This window comes from Heptranchias perlo, chromosome 45, assembly GCF_035084215.1.
Source record: "Heptranchias perlo isolate sHepPer1 chromosome 45, sHepPer1.hap1, whole genome shotgun sequence".
NCBI lineage: Eukaryota > Metazoa > Chordata > Chondrichthyes > Hexanchiformes > Hexanchidae > Heptranchias > Heptranchias perlo.
Window position 1 is genome coordinate 684867 of NC_090369.1, and position 21284 is coordinate 706150.

At 59.4% G+C, this 21284-nt stretch overlaps 1 protein-coding gene across 3 annotated transcripts in view; it reads left to right on the forward strand.

The window, feature by feature from the left end:
- l1cama (L1 cell adhesion molecule, paralog a) overlaps positions 1 to 21284 on the forward strand; it is a 226415-nt gene that overhangs the window by 199083 nt on the left and 6048 nt on the right. For all 3 annotated transcript variants that reach the window (XM_067976133.1, XM_067976135.1, XM_067976134.1), the window contains exons 25-26: positions 13660 to 13791; positions 18984 to 19056. In XM_067976133.1, coding sequence (XP_067832234.1) covers positions 13660 to 13791; positions 18984 to 19056 — 205 coding nt within the window. The remainder of the gene's footprint in view (positions 1 to 13659; positions 13792 to 18983; positions 19057 to 21284) is intronic.

Here is a 21284-nt window from a genome sequence, read left to right on the forward strand (position 1 = left end):
TGGCACTTATCTGGCGCGAATGTTACTTGCCACTTATGAGCCCAAGCCTGGATGTTGTCCAGGTCTTGCTGCATGCGGGCTCGGACTGCTTCATTATTTGCGGGGTTGCGAATGGAACTGAACACTGTGCAATCATCAGTGAACATCCCCATTTCTGACCTTATGATGGAGGGAAGGTCATTGATGAAGCAGCTGAAGATGGTTGGGCCTAGGACACTGCCTTGAGGAACTCCTGCAGCAATGTCCTGGGGCTGAGATGATTGGCCTCCAACAACCACTACCATCTTCCTTTGCGCTAGGTATGACTCCAGCCACTGGAGAGTTTTCCCCCTGATTCCCATTGACTTCAATTTTACTAGGGCTCCTTGGTGCCACACTCGGTCAAATGCTGCCTTGATGTCAAGGGCAGTCACTCTCACCTCACCTCTGGAATTCAGCTCTTTTGTCCATGTTTGGACCAAGGCTGTAATGAGGTCTGGAGCCGAGTGGTCCTGGCAGAACCCAAACTGAGCATCAGTGAGCAGGTTATTGGGAGTAAGTGCCGCTCAATAGCACTGTCAACGACACCTTCCATCACTTTGCTGATGATGGAAAGTAGACTGATGGGGCGGTAATTGGCCGGATTGGATTTGTCCTGCTTTTTGTGGACAGGACATACCTGGGCAATTTTCCACATTGTTGGGTAGATGCCAGTGTTGTAGCTGTACTGGAACAGCTTGGCTAGAGGCGCAGCTAGTTCTGGAGCACAAGTCTTCAGCACGACAGCTGGGATGTTGTCGGGGCCCATAGCCTTTGCTGTATCCAGTGCACTCAGCTGTTTCTTGATATCACGTGGAGTGAGTCGAATTGGCTGAAGACTGGCTTCTGTGATGGTGGGGATATTGGGAGGTGGTCGAGATGGATCATCCACTCGGCACTTCTGGCTGAAGATGGTTGCAAACGCTTCAGCCTTGTCTTTTGAACTCACGTGCTGGACTCCGCCATCATTGAGGATGGGGATGTTTGCAGAGCCTCCTCCTCCCGTTAGTTGTTTAATTGTCCACCACCATTCACGACTGGATGTGGCAGGACTGCAGAGCTTTGATCTGATCCGTTGGTTGTGGAATCGCTTAGCTCTCTCTATAGCATGTTGCTTCCGCTGTTTAGCATGCATGTCGTCCTGAGTTGTAGCTTCACCAGGTTGGCACCTCATTTTTAGGTACGCCTGGTGCTGCTCCTGGCATGCTCTTCTACACTTCTCATTGAGCCAGGGTTGATCTCCTGGCTTGTTAGTAATGTTAGAGTGAGGAATATGCCAGGCCATGAGGTTACAGATTGTGCTGGAATACAGTTCTGCTGCTGCTGATGGCCCACAATGCCTCATGGATGCCCAGTTTTGAGCTGCTAGATCTGTTCTGAATCTGTCCCATTTAGCACGGTGGTAGTGCCACACAAACGTTGGATGGTGTCCTCAGTGCGAAGACGGGATTTCATCTCCACGAGGACTGTGCGGTGGTCACTCCTACCAATACTGTCGTGGACAGATGCATTTGCGACAGGTAGATTGGTGAGGACGAGGTCAAGTAAGTTTTTCCCTCGTGTTGGTTCGCTCACCACCTGCCGCAGGCCCAGTCTGACAGTCCTTCAGGACTCTGCCAGCTTGGTCAGTAGTGGTGCTACCGAGCCACTCTTGGTGATGGACATTGAAGTCCCCCACCCAGAGCACATTCTGTGCCCTTACTACCCTCAGTGCTTCCTCCAAGTGGTGTTCAACATGGAGGAGGACTGATTCATCAGCTGAGGGAGGCCGGTAGGTGGTAATCAGCAGGAGGTTTCCTTGCCCATGTTTGACCTGATGCCATGAGATTTCATGGGGTCCAGAGTCAATGTTGAGGACTCCCAGGGCCACTCCCTCCTGACTGTATATCACTGTATCGCCACCTCTGGTGGGTCTGTCCTGCCGGTGGGACAGGACATACCCTGGGATGGTGATGGGAGAGTCTGGGATGTTGGCTGAAAGGTATAATTCTGTGAGTATGGCTATGTCACGCTGTTGCTTGACTAGTCTGTGGGACAGCTCTCCCAATTTTGGCACAAGTCCCCAGATGTTAGTGAGGAGGACTTTACAGGGTCGACTGGGCTTGGTGTTTTGCTTGGTGTATCCGGTGCCTAGTGGTCCGATGCCGAGTGGCCTGTCCGGTTTTATTCTTATTTTGACTTTTCGTAGCGAGATTTTACAACTGAGTGGCTTGCTAGGCCATTTCAGAGGGCAATTCAGAATCTGGAGTCACATATAAGCCAGACCAGGTAAGGACATTAGTGAACCAGATGGGTTTTTACAACAATCCGGTAGTTTCATGGCCACCATTACTGATACCAGTATTTTAATTCAACTAATTGAATTTAATTAATTAAATTAAATTTAAATTCGCCAACATGCCGAGGCGGGATTGGAACTTGTGACTCCGGATTTTAGTTCGGGCTTCTAAGATTACTAGTCCAGTAACTTAACCACTATGCTACCGTACCCCTAACAGCTTACACAACAGGGGCTGGATACAGAGTAAAGATCCCTCTACACCCCCATCAAACATTCCCAGGGCAGATTTAATAAATTTACAGCCATCGACCCTGCAGCTTACAAATTGCAGAGTGATGTACTGAGAAAGTGCAGTGCTTAGCTTGAATCGGCCACACCATTCTTAGTCTGAGTCAGAAGATCATGTGCAGAAAGAAGAGGGAGAGAAAGAGCATGAGAGAGAAACAGAGAGAGAGAGATCTGAAAGATGACAATACATCCCCTCCCCTTCCTTTGGTTTGTTGCTGAAGCACGTCAGACGCTGTTTAAATTTTTATGGTCAATGTCTAGTTTATACTCCCTGAGGAGTGGCCACTCAGGAAATTGATTTGGAGAGGGACATGCAGGAGACTCGGCATAGAGCCAGAATAGACTCAGCATAGACCCGGCATGGACTCGGCATAGACTCAGCATAGACCCGGCATGGACTCGGCATAGACTCAGCATAGACCCGGCATGGACTCGGCATGGACTCGGCATAGACCCGGCATAGACTCTGCATGGACTCGGCATAGACTCGGCATGGACTCGGCATAGACTCAGCATAGACCCGGCATGGACTCGGCATAGACCCGGCATAGACTCAGCATAGACTCAGCATAGACCCGGCATAGACCCGGCATAGACTCGGCATAGACTCAGCATAGACTCGGCATAGACCCAGCATAGACCCGGCATAGACCCGGCATAGACTCGGCATAGACTCAGCATAGACCCGGCATAGACTCAGCATAGACCCGGCATGGACTCGGCATAGACCCGGCATGGACCCGGCATAGACTCGGCATAGACCCGGCATAGACTCAGCATAGAGCCAGAATAGACTCGGCATAGAGCCAGAATAGACTCGGCGTAGACTCGGCATAGACTCGGCGTAGACTCGGCATAGACCCAGAATAGACTCAGCATAGACTCGGCATAGACCCAGAATAGACTCAGCATAGACTCAGCATAGACCCGGCATAGACTCGGCATAGACTCAGCATAGACTCGGCATAGACCCGGCATAGACTCAGCATAGAGCCAGAATAGACTCAGCATAGACTCAGCATAGACCCGGCATAGACTCGGCATAGACTCAGCATAGACTCGGCATAGACCCGGCATAGACCCGGCATAGACCCAGAATAGACTCAGCATAGACTCAGCATAGACCCGGCATAGACTCGGCATAGACTCAGCATAGACTCGGCATAGACCCGGCATAGACTCAGCATAGAGCCAGAATAGACTCGGCATAGACCCGGCATAGACTCGGCATAGACTCAGCGTAGACTCGGCGTAGACTCGGCATAGACTCAGCATAGACTCGGCGTAGACTCGGCATAGACTCGGCATAGAGCCAGAATAGACTCAGCATTGACTCGGCATAGACCCGGCATAGACTCAGCATAGAGCCAGAATAGACTCGGCATAGAGCCAGAATAGACTCAGCATAGACTCGGCATAGACTCAGCGTAGACTCGGCGTAGACTCGGCATAGACTCAGCATAGACTCAGCATAGACTTGGCGTAGACTCGGCGTAGACTCGGCATAGACCCGGCATAGAGCCAGAATAGACTCGGCGTAGACTCAGCATAGACCCGGCATAGACTCGGCATAGACTCAGCATAGACTCGGCATAGAGCCAGAATAGACTCAGCATAGACCCGGCATAGACCCGGCATAGACTCGGCATAGACTCGGCATAGAGCCAGAATAGACTCAGCATAGACTCAGCATAGACTCGGCATAGACTCAGAATAGACTCGGCGTAGACTCGGCATAGACCCGGCATAGACTCGGCATAGAGCCAGAATAGACTCGGCATAGACCCAGCATAGACCCGGCATAGACCCAGCATAGACCCGGCATAGACCCAGCATAGACCCAGCATAGACCCGGCATAGACCCAGAATAGACTCAGCATAGACCCGGCATGGACTCGGCATGGACTCGGCATAGACTCGGCATGGACTCGGCATAGACTCAGCATAGACCCGGCATGGACTCGGCATAGACCCGGCATAGACTCAGCATAGACTCAGCATAGACCCGGCATAGACCCGGCAGAGACTCGGCATAGACTCAGCATAGACCCGGCATAGACTCAGCATAGACCCGGCATGGACTCGGCATGGACTCGGCATGGACTCGGCATAGACTCGGCATAGACCCGGCATAGACTCAGCATAGAGCCAGAATAGACTCGGCATAGACTCAGAATAGACTCGGCGTAGACTCGGCATAGACCCGGCATAGACTCGGCATAGAGCCAGAATAGACTCGGCATAGACCCAGCATAGACCCGGCATAGACCCAGCATAGACCCGGCATAGACCCAGCATAGACCCAGCATAGACCCGGCATAGACCCAGAATAGACTCAGCATAGACCCGGCATAGACCCGGCATAGACCCGGCATAGACCCGGCATAGACCCGGCATAGACTCGGCATAGACTCGCCATAGACTCGCCATAGACTCAGCATAGACCCGGCATAGACTCGGCATAGACCTGGCATAGACTCAGAATAGACTCGCCATAGACTCAGAATAGACCCGGCATAGACCCGGCATAGACTCGGCATAGACCCGGCATAGACTCAGAATAGACTCGCCATAGACTCAGAATAGACCCGGCATAGACTCAGCATAGACCCGGCATAGAGCCAGAATAGACCCGGCATAGACTCAGCATAGACCCGGCATAGACTCAGCATAGACCCGGCATAGACTCAGCATAGACCCGGCATAGACTCAGCATAGACCCGGCATGGACTCGGCATAGACTCAGCATAGACCCGGCATGGACTCGGCATGGACTCGGCATAGAGCCAGAATAGACTCGGCATAGACCCGGCATAGACTCAGCATAGACCCGGCATGGACTCGGCATGGACTCGGCATAGACTCGGCATGGACTCGGCATAGACTCAGCATAGACCCGGCATGGACTCGGCATAGACCCGGCATAGACTCAGCATAGACCCGGCATAGACCCGGCAGAGACTCGGCATAGACTCAGCATAGACCCGGCATAGACTCAGCATAGACCCGGCATGGACTCGGCATAGACCCGGCATGGACTCGGCATGGACTCGGCATGGACTCGGCATGGACTCGGCATAGACTCGGCATAGACCCGGCATAGACTCAGCATAGAGCCAGAATAGACTCGGCATAGAGCCAGAATAGACTCGGCGTAGACTCGGCATAGAGCCAGAATAGACTCGGCATAGAGCCAGAATAGACTCGGCGTAGACTCGGCATAGACCCGGCATAGACTCGGCATAGACCCAGAATAGACTCAGCATAGACTCAGCATAGACCCGGCATAGACTCGGCATAGACTCAGCATAGACTCGGCATAGACCCGGCATAGACTCGGCATAGACCCGGCATAGACTCGGCATAGACCCGGCATAGACTCGGCATAGACCCGGCATAGACTCGGCATAGAGCCAGAATAGACTCAGCATAGACCCGGCATAGACTCGGCATAGACTCAGCATAGACTCGGCATAGACCCGGCATAGACTCGGCATAGACCCGGCATAGACTCGGCATAGACTCGGCATAGACTCGGCATAGACTCGGCATAGAGCCAGAATAGACTCGGCATAGACTCAGCGTAGACTCGGCGTAGACTCGGCATAGACTCGGCATAGACTCGGCATAGACCCGGCATAGACTCAGCATAGACTCGGCGTAGACTCGGCATAGACCCGGCATAGAGCCAGAATAGACTCGGCGTAGACTCAGCATAGACCCGGCATAGACTCGGCATAGACTCAGCATAGACTCGGCATAGAGCCAGAATAGACTCAGCATAGACCCGGCATAGACCCGGCATAGACTCAGCATAGACTCAGCATAGACCCGGCATAGACTCGGCATAGACTCAGAATAGACTCGGCGTAGACTCGGCATAGACCCGGCATAGACTCGGCATAGAGCCAGAATAGACTCGGCATAGACCCGGCATAGACCCAGAATAGACCCGGCATAGACCCGGCATAGACCCGGCATAGACCCGGCATAGACTCGGCATAGACTCGCCATAGACTCGCCATAGACTCAGCATAGACCCGGCATAGACCCGGCATAGACTCGGCATAGACTCGCCATAGACTCGCCATAGACTCAGCATAGACCCGGCATAGACTCGGCATAGACCTGGCATAGACTCAGAATAGACTCGCCATAGACTCAGAATAGACCCGGCATAGACCCGGCATAGACTCGGCATAGACCCGGCATAGACTCAGAATAGACTCGCCATAGACTCAGAATAGACCCGGCATAGAGCCAGAATAGACCCGGCATAGACTCAGCATAGACCCGGCATAGACCCGGCATAGACTCAGCATAGACCCAGAATAGACTCAGCATAGACCCGGCATAGAGCCAGAATAGACTCGGCATAGACCCGGCATAGACTCGGCATAGAGCCAGAATAGACTCGGCATAGACCCGGCATAGACTCGGCATAGAGCCAGAATAGACTCAGCATAGACCCGGCATAGACCCGGCATAGACTCGGCATAGAGCCAGAATAGACCCAGAATAGACTCGGCATAGACCCAGAATAGACCCAGAATAGACCCGGCATAGACCCGGCATAGACCCGGCATAGACTCGCCATAGACCCAGCATAGACTCAGCATAGACCCAGAATAGACTCAGCATAGACCCAGAATAGACTCAGCATAGACCCGGCATAGAGCCAGAATAGACCCGGCATAGACTCGGCATAGAGCCAGAATAGACTCGGCATAGACCCGGCATAGACTCAGCATAGACTCGGCATAGAGCCAGAATAGACTCGGCATAGACCCGGCATAGACTCAGCATAGACTCGGCATAGACCCAGAATAGACCCAGAATAGACCCGGCATAGACCCGGCATAGACCCGGCATAGACTCGCCATAGACCCGGCATAGACCCGGCATAGACCCGGCATAGACTCAGCATAGACCCAGAATAGACTCGGCATAGACCCGGCATAGACTCGCCATAAACCCGGCATAGAATCAGAATAGACTCGGCATAGACTCGGCATAGAGCCAGAATAGACTCAGCATAGACCCGGCATAGACCCAGAATAGACTCGGCGTAGACCCGGCATAGACTCGCCATAGACCCAGCATAGACCCAGAATAGACCCGGCATAGACCCGGCATAGACCCGGCATAGACCCGCCATAGACCCGCCATAGACTCGCCATAGACCCGCCATAGACTCAGCATAGACCCAGAATAGACTCGCCATAGACTCCTGCAGCTGTCCCATCAGCACTGAATCATTCTGAATACAAGTACAAAAGTATAAAAAATGTAATGGGATCATAAAAAGGAGAATGTGATTACTTGCAATTCACTGGGGGTCTCTCAGTGCTTGCGAGAGAGAGAGGGGGACAGCGGGGAGCACACTGGGGGTCTCTCATTGCCTGAGAGAGAGAGAGAGAGAGAGAGGGGGACAGCGGGGAGCACACTGGGGGTCTCTCAGTGCCTGAGAATGAGAGGGGGACAGCGGGGAGAATACTGGGGGTCTCTCAGTGCTTGAGAGAGAGAGAGAGGGACAGCGGGGAGCACACTGGGGGTCTCTCAGTGCTTGAGAGAGAGAGAGGGGGACAGCGGGGAGCACACTGGGGGTCTCTCAGTGCTTGAGAGAGAGAGCGAGAGAGAGAGAGGGGGGGACAGCGGGGAGCACCCTGGGGGTCTCTCAGTGCGTGAGAGAGAGAGGAGGGGACAGCGGGGAGCACACTGGGGGTCTCAGTGCGTGAGAGAGAGAGGGGGGGACAGCGGGGAGAATACTGGGGGTCTCTCAGTGCTTGAGAGAGAGAGAGGGGGGCTGGGGGTCTCAGTGCCTGAGAGAGAGAGAGAGAGAGAGAGAGAGAGAGGGGGACAGCGGGGACCACACTGGGGGTCTCGGTGCCTGAGAGAGAGAGAGAGGGGGACAGTGGGGACCACACTGGGGGTCTCAGTGCCTGAGAGAGAGAGAGGGGGACAGCGGGGAGCACACTGGGGGTCTCTCAGTGCTTGAGAGAGAGAGAGAGAGAGGGGACAGCGGGGAGCACACTGGGGGTCTCAGTGCGTGAGAGAGAGAGAGGGGGACAGCGGGGAGCACACTGGGGGTCTCAGTGCCTGAGAGAGAGAGGGGGGGACAGCAGAGAGCACACTGGGGGTCTCTCAGTGCTTGAGAGAGAGAGAGGGGGACAGCGGGGAGCACGCTGGGGGTCTCTCAGTGCTTGAGAGAGAGAGAGAGAGGGGACAGCGGGGAGCACACTGGGGGTCTCAGTGCATGAGAGAGAGAGAGGGGGACAGCGGGGAGCACACTGGGGGTCTCTCAGTGCTTGAGAGAGAGAGAGGGGACAGCGGGGAGCACACTGGGGGTCTCAGTGCGTGAGAGAGAGAGAGGGGGACAGCGGGGAGCACACTGGGCGTCTCAGTGCCTGAGAGAGAGAGGGGGGGACATCAGAGAGCACACTGGGGGTCTCTCAGTGCTTGAGAGAGAGAGAGGGGGACAGCGGGGAGCACGCTGGGGGTCTCTCAGTGCTTGAGAGAGAGAGAGAGGGGACAGCGGGGAGCACACTGGGGGTCTCAGTGCATGAGAGAGAGAGAGGGGGACAGCGGGGAGCACACTGGGGGTCTCAGTGCCTGAGAGAGAGAGAGGGACAGCGGGGAGAATACTGGGGGTCTCTCAGTGCTTGAGAGAGAGAGAGGGGGACAGCAGGGAGCACACTGGGGGTCTCTCAGTGCGTGAGAGAGTGAGTGGGACAGCGGGGACCGCACTGGGGGGGTCTCAGTGCTTGAGAGAGAGAGAGGGGGACAGCGGGGAGCACGTTGGGGGTCTCTCAGTGCTTGAGAGAGAGAGAGAGGGGACAGTGGGGAGCACACTAGGGGTCTCAGTGCGTGAGAGAGAGAGAGGGGGACAGCGGGGAGCACACTGGGGGTCTCAGTGCTTGAGAGAGAGAGAGAGGGGGACAGCGGGGACCACACTGGGGGTCTCTCAGTGCTTGAGAGAGAGAGAGGGGGAGTGGTGGGAACACACTGGGGGTCTCTCAGTGCCTGAGAGAGAGAGAGAGGGACAGCAGGGAGCACACTGGGGGTCTCAGTGCCCGGGAGAGAGGGGGACAGCGGGGAGCACACTGGGGGTCTCTCAGTGCGTGAGAGAGAGTGAGGGGGACAGCGGGGACCGCACTGGGGGTCTCTCAGTGCTTGCGAGAGAGAGAGGGGGACAGCAGGGAGCACACTGGGGGTCTCAGTGCGTGAGAGAGAGAGAGGGGGACAGCGGGGAGCACACTGGGGGTCTCAGTGCGTGAGAGAGAGAGAGGGGGACAGCGAAGAGCACACTGGGGGTCTCTCAGTGCTTGAGAGAGAGAGAGGGGGACAGCGGGGAGCACACTGGTGGTCTCAGTGCTTGAGAGGGGGAGTGGTGGGAACACACTGGGGGTCTCTCAGTGCTTGAGAGAGAGAGAGAGAGGGGGTGTGGTGGGAACACACTGGGGGTCTCTCAGTGCCTGAGAGAGAGAGAGAGGGACAGCAGGGAGCACGTTGTGGGTCTCAGTGCCTGAGAGAGAGAGAGGGGGACAGCAGGGAGCACACTGTGGGTGTCTCAGTGCGTGAGAGAGACGAGGAGTGGTGGGAACACACTGGGGTTCTCTCAATGTCTGGGAGAGAGACGGGGAGTAGTGGGAGTACACTGGGGGTCTCTCAGTGCCTGAGAGAGAGAGAGACGGGGAGTGGTGGGAACACACTGGAGGTCTCTCAGTGCCTGAGAGAGAGAGACGGGGAGTGGTGGGAACACACTGGAGGTCTCTCAGTGCCTGAGAGACGGGGAGTGATGGGAACACACTGGGGGTCTCTCAGTGCCTGAGAGAGAGAGACGGGGAGTGGTGGGAACACACTGGGGGTCTCTCAGCGCCTGAGAGACGGGGAGTGGTGGGAACACACTGGGGGTCTCTCAGCGCCTGAGAGACGGGGAGTGGTGGGAACACACTGGGGGTCTCCAATGTGGATCATTCCGGAAGACAATGAGAGCTACCCAGCTCTGGAGAAGTGAGCCCCCAGCAGGATATTTTTCCTGTAACTTCCTGCGGGATCGGGTGTCTCACCAATTATCACGAAATGGTGTTGCCCATGGCCTGACACCCCCCGGGAGTTGGCTGAGGTGGAACGAGACAGGAGCTGGCCAGTCTGTGGCAACTTACTTCAAAGTACTTCTGTTTAAAAAGCCTGTGTATTTTACATGGATGTTAGGGGAGTGTTGGACAAAGTGCTGCCACTAGACTCTCCCCTCCAACTATGAACCTGAGAGGTGAACAGACACTAACCTCTGGCCCACTTTCCTCACACAGTGGGCCTCAGTTTATTAAATTTTTATTTTGCCGTGATGAAACATTATTGTGTGTGTGTGTGTGTGGAGATGGCTGATTGAACAGTAACAGGCGGTGTGTTTGAGGAAACGACATTAAAGCAATTAAAGTGACTCTCACAGGGGTGCGGGTCCCGTGGGCAATGGCCATCTCCATGTGTGAGGCCAGATAGCGAGCGAGGGCCGTTTAATTGCAGTGCTCACTGACCGACATGCCTCAATTTAAAAATTCTCCTCCTTGTGTTCAAATCCCTCCAGGGCCTCGCCCCTCCCTATCTCTGTAACCTCCTCCAGCCCCACAGTCCTCCAAGATCTCTGCGCTCCTCCAATTCCGGCCTCTTGCCCATCCCTGATATCCATCGCTCCACCATTGGCGGCCGTGCCTTCAGCTGCCTCGGCCATAAGCTCTGGAATTCCCTCCCTAAACCTCTCCGCCTCTCTCCTCCTTTAAGACCCTCCTTAAAACCTACCTCTCTGACCAAGCTTTTGCTCACCTGTCCTAATATCTCCTCATGTGGCTCGGAGTCTGACTTACCCTCCTGTGAAGTGCCTTGGGGACATTTTACCATGTTAAAGGCACTGGAGAAATGGGAGTACTGCTCACCTGACATTCACCGTCCAGCAGCAATCACTAGATAGCAGTCAGGAGAAGGCAGTGGTGGGAATCTGATTGGATATCCTGCCGACACTCATTGACGGACTCACAAATGAAGGACGTGCTCCTCGGCAAGAGGGTGATGCCCAGGGAAACCTATCCCTACAGGAGGGACACTTACTGGAGAGGGATGCACTGTTTCCGCTCGTACCCATTTCTAAATGGCCATTTCTGCATCAAGTGCTCCCAGCAAAGGCCATATGCAGCGAAAGTCTCTCTTTACTCTCCCCTTACAATGCATCTTAATCCGGGGGACGATCAAAGCTCTGCAGTCCTGCCACATCCAGTCGTGAATGGTGGTGGACAATTAAACGACTAACGGGAGAACGAGGCTCTGTGAATATCCCCATCCTCAATGATTCTCTCTATCCACCCTATCTGTTCCCCTTAATATCTTATAAACTTCGATCAGATCACCCCTTAACCTTCTAAACTCTGGAGAATACAACCCCAATTTGTGTAATCTCTCCTCGTAACTTAACCCTTGAAGTCCGGGTATCATTCTAGTAAACCTACGCTGCACTCCCTCCAAGGCCAATATGTCCTTGCGAAGGTGCGGTGCCCAGAACTGCTCACAGTACTCCAGGTGCGGTCTAACCAGGGTTTTGTACAGCTGCAGCATAACTTCTGCCCCCTTGTACTCCAGTCCTCTAGATATAAAGGCCAGCATTCCATTAGTCTTATTGATTATTTTCTGTACCTGTTCATGACACTTCAATGATCGATGTACCTGAACCCATAAGTCCCTTTGGACATCCACTGTTATTATCTTTTTACCATTTAGAAAGTACCCTGTTCTATCCGTTTTTGATCCAAAGTGGATAACCTCACATTTGTCTACATTAAATTCCATTTGCCACAGTTTTGCCCATTCACCTAATCCATCAATATCGCTTTGTAATTTTATGTTTTCATCTACACTGCTTACAATGCCACCAATCTTTGTGTCATCGGCAAACTTAGATATGAGACTTTCTATGCCTTCATCTAAGTCGTTAATAAATATTGTGAATAATTGAGGCCCCAAGACAGATCCCTGCGGGACTCCACTAGTCACATCCTGCCAATGTGAGTACCTACCCATTATCCCTACTGTCTGTCGCCTTTCGCTCAGCCAACTTCCTAACCAAGTCCGTACTTTTCCCTCGATTCCATGGGCTTCTATCTTAGCTAACAATCTCTTGTATGGGACCTTATCAAGTGCCTTCTGGAAGTCCATATAAATAACATCCATTGACATTCCCCTGTCCACCACTTTAGTCACCTCTTCAAAAAATTCAATCGGGTTTGTCAGGCACGACCTACCTTTCACAAATCCATGCTGGCTCTCTCTGATTAACTGAAAATTCTCGAGGTGTTCAGTCACCCTATCCTTAATTATAGGCTCCAGCATTTTCCCCACAACAGATGTTAGGCTAATTGATCTATAATTCCCTGGTTTCCCTCTCTCTCCTTTCTTAAAAGGCACATGGGAACAAAACCACCTGCACGTTCCCCTCCAAGTCACACACCATCCCGACTTGGAAATATTTCGGCCGTTCCTTCATCGTTGCGAGGTCAAAATCCTGGAACTCCCTCCCGAACAGCACTGTGGGAGAACCTTCATCACACGGACTGCAGCGGTTCAAGAAGGCGGCTCACCACCACCTTCTCAAGGGGCAATTAGGGATGGGCAATAAATGCCGGCCTCGCCAGCGACGCCCACATCCCATGAACGAATAAAAATAAATCCGGGAGAGGTGGTCATCCCAGAGTTTGGGGGTCCTGGGAAATGAGTTAGAGTAGGAGATGGTGCAGATCTTGATTTCCACACAGTGAGGGACCAGGGAAAGAGGATGAGGTGGAGGGATTTTAAATTTAGGAGGAACTAGAGGGGATAGTCCTGAGAAACTTGGAACAGGGTTATATTGATTATTGAAAGGCTGTAACTGTTTATTTACTGCCCATTTTTCTTCCCATTTTTGCCTACAAAAATAACAATGACTGCGCTTAGAAATAATTAATAATCTGAGAATCCCTTTGGGCATCCTGAGGATGTGTGAGGCTCTGACTGACTTCATGTTCTTCCTTTCTCCCCCTCACTGATAGCCTTCACCGAGCTCAACAATGGAATTGCCACCCAGGGCTGGTTCATCGGCCTGATCAGTGCAATCGTCCTCCTCGTGCTCATCCTGCTCATCGTATGTTTCATCAAGAGAAACAAAGGAGGCAAGTACTCAGGTACGGAGTTAACCAGCTGGGAACGAACAGGGGAGCGGTCATCAAACACGGGGTAGGGGGGGCCTCCCGCACTCTGCCTCCTCCCGCACTCCGCCTCCTCCCGCACTCCGCCTCCTCCCGCACTCCGCCTCCTCCCGCACACCGCCTCCTCCCGCACACCGCCTCCTCCCGCACTCCGCCTCCTCCCGCACTCCGCCTCCTCCCGCACTCCGCCTCCTCCCGCACTCCGCCTCCTCCCGCACTCCGCCTCCTCCCGCACTCCGCCTCCTCCCGCACACCGCCTCCTCCCGCACTCCGCCTCCTCCCGCACACCGCCTCCTCCCGCACACCGCCTCCTCCCGCACTCCGCCTCCTCCCGCACTCCGCCTCCTCCCGCACTCCGCCTCCTCCCGCACTCCGCCTCCTCCCGCACTCCGCCTCCTCCCGCACACCGCCTCCTCCCGCACTCCGCCTCCTCCCGCACTCCGCCTCCTCCCGCACACCGCCTCCTCCCGCACTCCGCCTCCTCCCGCACTCCGCCTCCTCCCGCACTCCGCCTCCTCCCGCACTCCGCCTCCTCCCGCACTCCGCCTCCTCCCGCACTCCGCCTCCTCCCGCACTCCGCCTCCTCCCGCACTCCGCCTCCTCCCGCACTCCGCCTCCTCCCGCACTCCGCCTCCTCCCGCACACCGCCTCCTCCCGCACTCCGCCTCCTCCCGCACTCCGCCTCCTCCCGCACTCCACGGCCTCCCGCACTCCGCCTCCTCCCGCACTCCGCCTCCTCCCGCACTCCGCCTCCTCCCGCACTCCGCCTCCTCCCGCACTCCGCCTCCTCCCGCACTCCGCCTCCTCCCGCACTCCGCCTCCTCCCGCACTCCACGGCCTCCCGCACTCCGCCTCCTCCCGCACTCCGCCTCCTCCCGCACTCCGCCTCCTCCCGCACTCCGCCTCCTCCCGCACTCCGCCTCCTCCCGCACACCGCCTCCTCCCGCACTCCGCCTCCTCCCGCACTCCACGGCCTCCCGCACTCCGCCTCCTCCCGCACTCCACGGCCTCCCGCACTCCGCCTCCTCCCGCACTCCGCCTCCTCCCGCACTCCGCCTCCTCCCGCACTCCGCCTCCTCCCGCACTCCGCCTCCTCCCGCACTCCGCCTCCTCCCGCACTCCGCCTCCTCCCGCACTCCGCCTCCTCCCGCACTCCACGGCCTCCCGCACTCCGCCTCCTCCCGCACTCCAAGGCCTCCCGCACTCCACGGCCTCCCGCACTCCACGGTCTCCCGCACTCTGCCTCCTCCCGCACTCCGCCTCCTCCCGCACTCCACGGCCTCCCGCACTCCGCCTCCTCCCGCACTCCGCCTCCTCCCGCACTCCGCCTCCTCCCGCACTCCGCCTCCTCCCGCACTCCACGGCCTCCCGCACTCCGCCTCCTCCCGCACTCCACGGCCTCCCGCACTCTGCCTCCTCCCCCGCTCCGCCTCCTCCCGCACTCCGCCTCCTCCCGCACTCCGCCTCCTCCCGCACTCCGCCTCCTCCCGCACACCGCCTCCTCCCCCGCTCCGCCTCCTCCCGCACTCCGCCTCCTCCCGCACTCCGCCTCCTCCCGCACTCCGCCTCCTCCCGCACTCCGCCTCCTCCCGCACTCCGCCTCCTCCCGCGCTCCACGGCCTCCTCCCGCACTCCGCCTCCTCCCGCACTCCGCCTCCGCCCGCACTCCACGGTCTCCCGCACTCCGCCTCCTCCCGCACTCCGCCTCCTCCCGCACTCCGCCTCCTCCCGCACTCCGCCTCCTCCCGCACACCGCCTCCTCCTGCACTCCACGGTCTCCCGCACTCCGCCTCCTCCCGCACTCCGCCTCCTCCCGCACTCCGCCTCCTCCCGCACTCCGCCTCCTCCCGCACTCCGCCTCCTCCCGCACTCCGCCTCCTCCCGCACACCGCCTCCTCCTGCACTCCGCCCCCTCCCGCACTCCGCCTCCTCCCGCACTCCGCCTCCTCCCGCACTCCGCCTCCTCCCGCACTCCGCCTCCTCCCGCACACCGCCTCCTCCCGCACTCCGCCTCCTCCCGCACTCCACGGCCTCCCGCACTCCGCCTCCTCCCGCACTCCACGGCCTCCCGCACTCCGCCTCCTCCCGCACTCCGCCTCCTCCCGCACTCCGCCTCCTCCCGCACTCCGCCTCCTCCCGCACTCCGCCTCCTCCCGCACACCGCCTCCTCCTGCACTCCACGGTCTCCCGCACTCCGCCTCCTCCCGCACTCCGCCTCCTCCCGCACTCCGCCTCCTCCTGCACTCCGCCCCCTCCCGCACTCCACGGCCTCCCGCACTCCGCCTCCTCCCGCACTCCGCCTCCTCCCGCACTCCGCCTCCGCCCGCACTCCGCCTCCTCCCGCACTCCGCCTCCTCCCGCACTCCACGGCCTCCCGCACTCCGCCTCCTCCCGCACTCCGCCTCCTCCCGCACTCCGCCTCCTCCCGCACTCCGCCTCCTCCCGCACACCGCCTCCTCCCGCACTCCGCCTCCTCCCGCACTCCGCCCCCTCCCGCACTCCACGGCCTCCCGCACTCCGCCTCCTCCCGCACTCCGCCTCCTCCCGCACTCCGCCTCCTCCCGCACTCCGCCCCCTCCCGCACTCCACGGCCTCCCGCACTCCGCCTCCTCCCGCACTCCGCCTCCTCCCGCACTCCGCCCCCTCCCGCACTCCACGGCCTCCCGCACTCCGCCTCCTCCCGCACTCCGCCTCCTCCCGCACTCCGCCTCCTCCCGCACTCCACGGCCTCCCGCACTCCGCCTCCTCCCGCACTCCACGGCCTCCCGCACTCCGCCTCCTCCCGCACTCCGCCTCCTCCCGCACTCCGCCCCCTCCCGCACTCCACGGCCTCCCGCACTCCGCCTCCTCCCGCACTCCGCCTCCTCCCGCACTCCACGGCCTCCCGCACTCCGCCTCCTCCCGCACTCCGCCTCCTCCCGCACTCCGCCTCCTCCCGCACTCCACGGCCTCCCGCACTCCACGGCCTCCCGCACTCCACGGCCTCCCGCACTCCGCCTCCTCCCGCACTCCGCCTCCTCCCGCACTCCGCCTCCTCCCGCACTCCGCCTCCTCCCGCACTCCGCCTCCTCCCGCACTCCGCCTCCTCCCGCACTCCGCCTCCTCCCGCACTCCGCCTCCTCCCGCACTCTGCCCCCTCCCGCACTCCACGGCCTCCCGCACTCCACGGCCTCCCGCACTCCGCCTCCTCCCGCACTCCGCCTCCTCCCGCACTCCGCCTCCTCCCGCACTCCACGGCCTCCCGCACTCCGCCTCCTCCCGCACTCCGCCTCCTCCCGCACTCCGCCTCCTCCCGCACTCCGCCTCCTCCCGCACTCCACGGCCTCCCGCACTCCGCCTCCTCCCGCACTCCGCCTCCTCCCGCACTCCGCCTCCTCCCGCACTCCGCCTCCTCCCGCACTCCGCCTCCTCCCGCGCTCCGCCTCCTCCCCCGCTCCGCCTCCTCCCGCACTCCACCTCCTCCCGCACTCCACGGCCTCCCGCACTCCGCCTCCTCCCGCACTCCGCCTCCTCCCGCACTCCGCCTCCTCCCGCACTCCGCCTCCTCCCGCACTCCGCCTCCTCCCGCACTCCACGGCCTCCCGCACTCCGCCTCCTCCCGCACTCCGCCTCCTCCCGCACTCCACGGCCTCCCGCACTCCGCCTCCTCCCGCACTCCGCCTCCTCCCGCACTCCGCCTCCTCCCGCACTCCACGGCCTCCCGCACTCCGCCTCCTCCCGCACACCGCCTCCTCCCGCACTCCACGGCCTCCCGCACTCCGCCTCCTCCCGCACTCCGCCTTCTCGCGCACTCCGCCTCCTCCCGCACTCCACGGCCTCCCGCACTCCACGGCCTCCCGCACTCCGCCTCCTCCCGCACTCCACGGCCTCCCGCACTCCACGGCCTCCCGCACTCCGCCTCCTCCCGCACTCCGCCTCCTCCCGCACTCCGCCTCCTCCCGCACTCCGCCTCCTCCCGCACTCCACGGCCTCCCGCACTCCGCCTCCTCCCGCACTCCGCCTCCTCCCGCACTCCACGGCCTCCCGCACTCCGCCTCCTCCCGCACTCCGCCTCCTCCCGCACTCCGCCTCCTCCCGCACTCCGCCTCCTCCCGCACTCCACGGCCTCCCGCACTCCGCCTCCTCCCGCACTCCGCCTCCTCCCGCACTCCGCCTCCTCCCGCACTCCGACTCCTCCCGCACTCCGCCTCCTCCCGCACTCCGCCTCCTCCCGCACTCCACGGCCTCCCGCACTCCGCCTCCTCCCGCACTCCGCCTCCTCCCGCACTGCGCCTCCTCCCGCACTCCGCCTCCTCCCGCACTCCGCCTCCTCCCGCACTCCGCCTCCTCCCGCACTCCGCCTCCTCCCGCACTCCGCCTCCTCCCCGCTTTGCCTCCTCCCGCACTCCGCCTCCTCCCCGCTTTGCCTCCTCCCGCACTCCGCCTTCTCGCGCACTCCGCCTCCTCCCGCACTCCACGGCCTCCCGCACTCCGCCTCCTCCCGCACTCCGCCTCCTCCCGCACTCCACGGCCTCCCGCACTCCGCCTCCTCCCGCACTCCACGGCCTCCCGCACTCCGCCTCCTCCCGCACTCCACGGCCTCCCGCACTCCGCCTCCTCCCGCACTCCGCCTCCTCCCGCACTCCACGGCCTCCCGCACTCCGCCTCCTCCCGCACTCCACGGCCTCCCGCACTCCGCCTCCTCCCGCACTCCGCCTCCTCCCGCACTCCACCTCCTCCCGCACTCCGCCTCCTCCCGCACTCCGCCTCCTCCCGCACTCCGCCTCCTCCCGCACTCCGCCCCCTCCCGCACTCCGCCTCCTCCCGCACTCCGCCTCCTCCCGCACTCCGCCTCCTCCCGCACTCCACGGCCTCCCGCACTCCACGGCCTCCCATTCCGCCTCCTCCCACACTCCGCCTCCTCCCGCACTCCGCCTCCTCCCGCACTCCGCCCCCTCCCGCACTCCGCCCCCTCCCGCACTCCACGGCCTCCCGCACTCCACGGCCTCCCGCACTCCGCCTCCTCCCGCACTCCGCCTCCTCCCGCACTCCGCCTCCTCCCGCACTCCGCCTCCTCCCGCACTCCGCCTCCTCCCGCACTCCACGGCCTCCCATTCCGCCTCCTCCCACGCCCGTTGTTTCGTGCTACTTTCTGTTGCCCGTATTTATTCCCATCCATTATCTTGCAGTGAAGGATAAGGAAGATGCCCATGTGGATTCAGAGGCCAGGCCGATGAAGGACGAAACCTTCGGTGAATACAGGTCAGAAAGTTTAAAATTAAAAACGCCACCTGCTGGGATTGTGAGAGAAAGTTTCCACCTCGGGTCTGGGGGCCTCTGAAAGAGGAAAGATGGACGAACATTTCCAGCGCAGTCCCTCCGACACAAGGACCCTCCTCAAACCTTGAACCTGTCACCTTTTCAGACACCGATTGACCAGCTGTAGATTTCCAGTATTTCCCACTTACACTTCAGTGAAGAGCACCATTTCCACCACTGGACCAGCTGGCCTGTGGGGAGTATAACATCGATTAAATCCCGTGTGCCGGGCCCTTTCCTGACCTGTTCTTGCACAGTTTCTCCTGTCGTTTTTGGAATTTGACATTTTACAAGCACCCTGATGCCTCGGCTGTTTTGTCCAGGCTGTAACTGAGCCAGACAGACCAGGGAGGTCCCTCCCTGACCCAAGGGATCCCGCTCCAGTTCAAACACCCATCCCAGCTGAGATCAGCTAACTCAGAACAGGCCGGCAATCAAACCTGGGACACGGGTGTCAGCCAGGGCTCAGTGGGCAGCACTCTCGCCTTCTGAGTCAGACGGTCATGGATTCAAGTCCCACTCCAGAGACTTGAGCCCCATTATCGAGGCTGACACTCCCAGTGCATTCTGAGGGAGCGCTGCGCTGTCGGAGGGTCAGTACTGAGGGAGTGCCGCACTGTCAGAGGGGCAGTACTGAGGGAGCGCTGCACTGTCAGAGGGGCAGTACTGAGGGAGCGCCGCACTGTCGGGGGGTCAGTACTGAGGGAGCGCCGCACTGTCGGAGGGTCAGTACTGAGGGAGCACTGCACTGTCGGAGGGGCAGGACTGAGGGAGTGCTGCACTGTCGGAGGGTCAGTACTGAGAGAACACCGCGCTGTCGGAGGGTCAGTACTGAGGGAGCGCTGCGCTGTCAGACGGTCAGTACTGAGGGAGTGCTGCACTGTCGGAGGGTCAGTACTGAGGGAGCGCTGCGCTGTCAGAGGGTCAGTACTGAGGGAGTGCTGCACTGTCGGAGGGTCAGTACTGAGGGAGCGCCGCACTGTCGGAGGGTCAGTACTGAGGGAGCTCTGCACTGTCGGAGGGTCAGTACTGAGGGAGCGCTACACTGTTGGAGGGGCTGACTTTTGGATGAGACGTTAAACCGAGGCCCCGTCTGCCCTCTCGGGTGGATGTAAAAGATCCCACGGCCGCTATTTCAAAGAAGAGCAGGGGGAGTTCTCCCCGGTCCCTGGGCCGATATTTTTCCCTCAACCAACATCACTAAAAACGGATGATCTGGTCATTATCACATTGCTGTTTGTGGGATCTTGCTGTGCGCAAATTGGCTGCCGCGTTTCCTACATTACAACAGTGACCACACTTCAAAAAAAGTACTTCATTGGCTGTAATGCGCTTTGGGAATTCCTGAGGCGATGAAAGGCACTGTAGAAATACAAGTCTTTCTTCTCCTGGTCTGTATGACTCAGTACCACAGCAGGCGGTGCATTTACTCCCGAGGCAACCAGTCGAAGATTCCCTCTAATTGGTGCAGTGCTGTATTTCTGACTCACACAGAGCCCATTTGTTGCCCGAGTGCATATTACAGCTTCTTTCTCCTTTACTTCTCATGCTTACCTCCTGCAAACAGGTCACTGGAGAGGTAAGGCAAATTGTCTATTAGTGTGTGTGCTCCTTCTCTCTCTGCTTTGCTCCGTGTTACATAGTATTTGATTGGCATAGTGCAGTGCAGGGCACCAGGGGAAGGGCCGAGGCCCCACGGTGCAGGGCACCAGGGGAAGGGCCGAGGCCCCACGGTGCAGGGCACCAGGGGAAGGGCCGAGGCCCCACGGTGCAGGGCACCAGAGAAAGGGCCGAGGCCCCACGGTGCAGGGCACCAGGGGAAGGGCCGAGGCCCCACGGTGCAGGGCACCAGGGGAAGGGCCGAGGCCCCACGGTGCAGGGCACCAGGGGAAGGGCCGAGGCCCCACGGTGCAGGGCACCAGGGGAAGGGCCGAGGCCCCACGGTGCAGGGCACCAGGGGAAGGGCCGAGGCCCCACGGTGCAGGGCACCAGAGAAAGGGCCGAGGCCCCACGGTGCAGGACACCAGGGGGAAGGGCCGAGGCCCCACGGTGCAGGACACCAGGGGAAGGGCCGAGGCCCCACGGTGCAGGGATACCGTGGGAAGGGCCGAGGCCCCACGGTGCAGGACACCAGGGGAAGGGCCGAGGCCCCACGATGCAGGGACACCAGG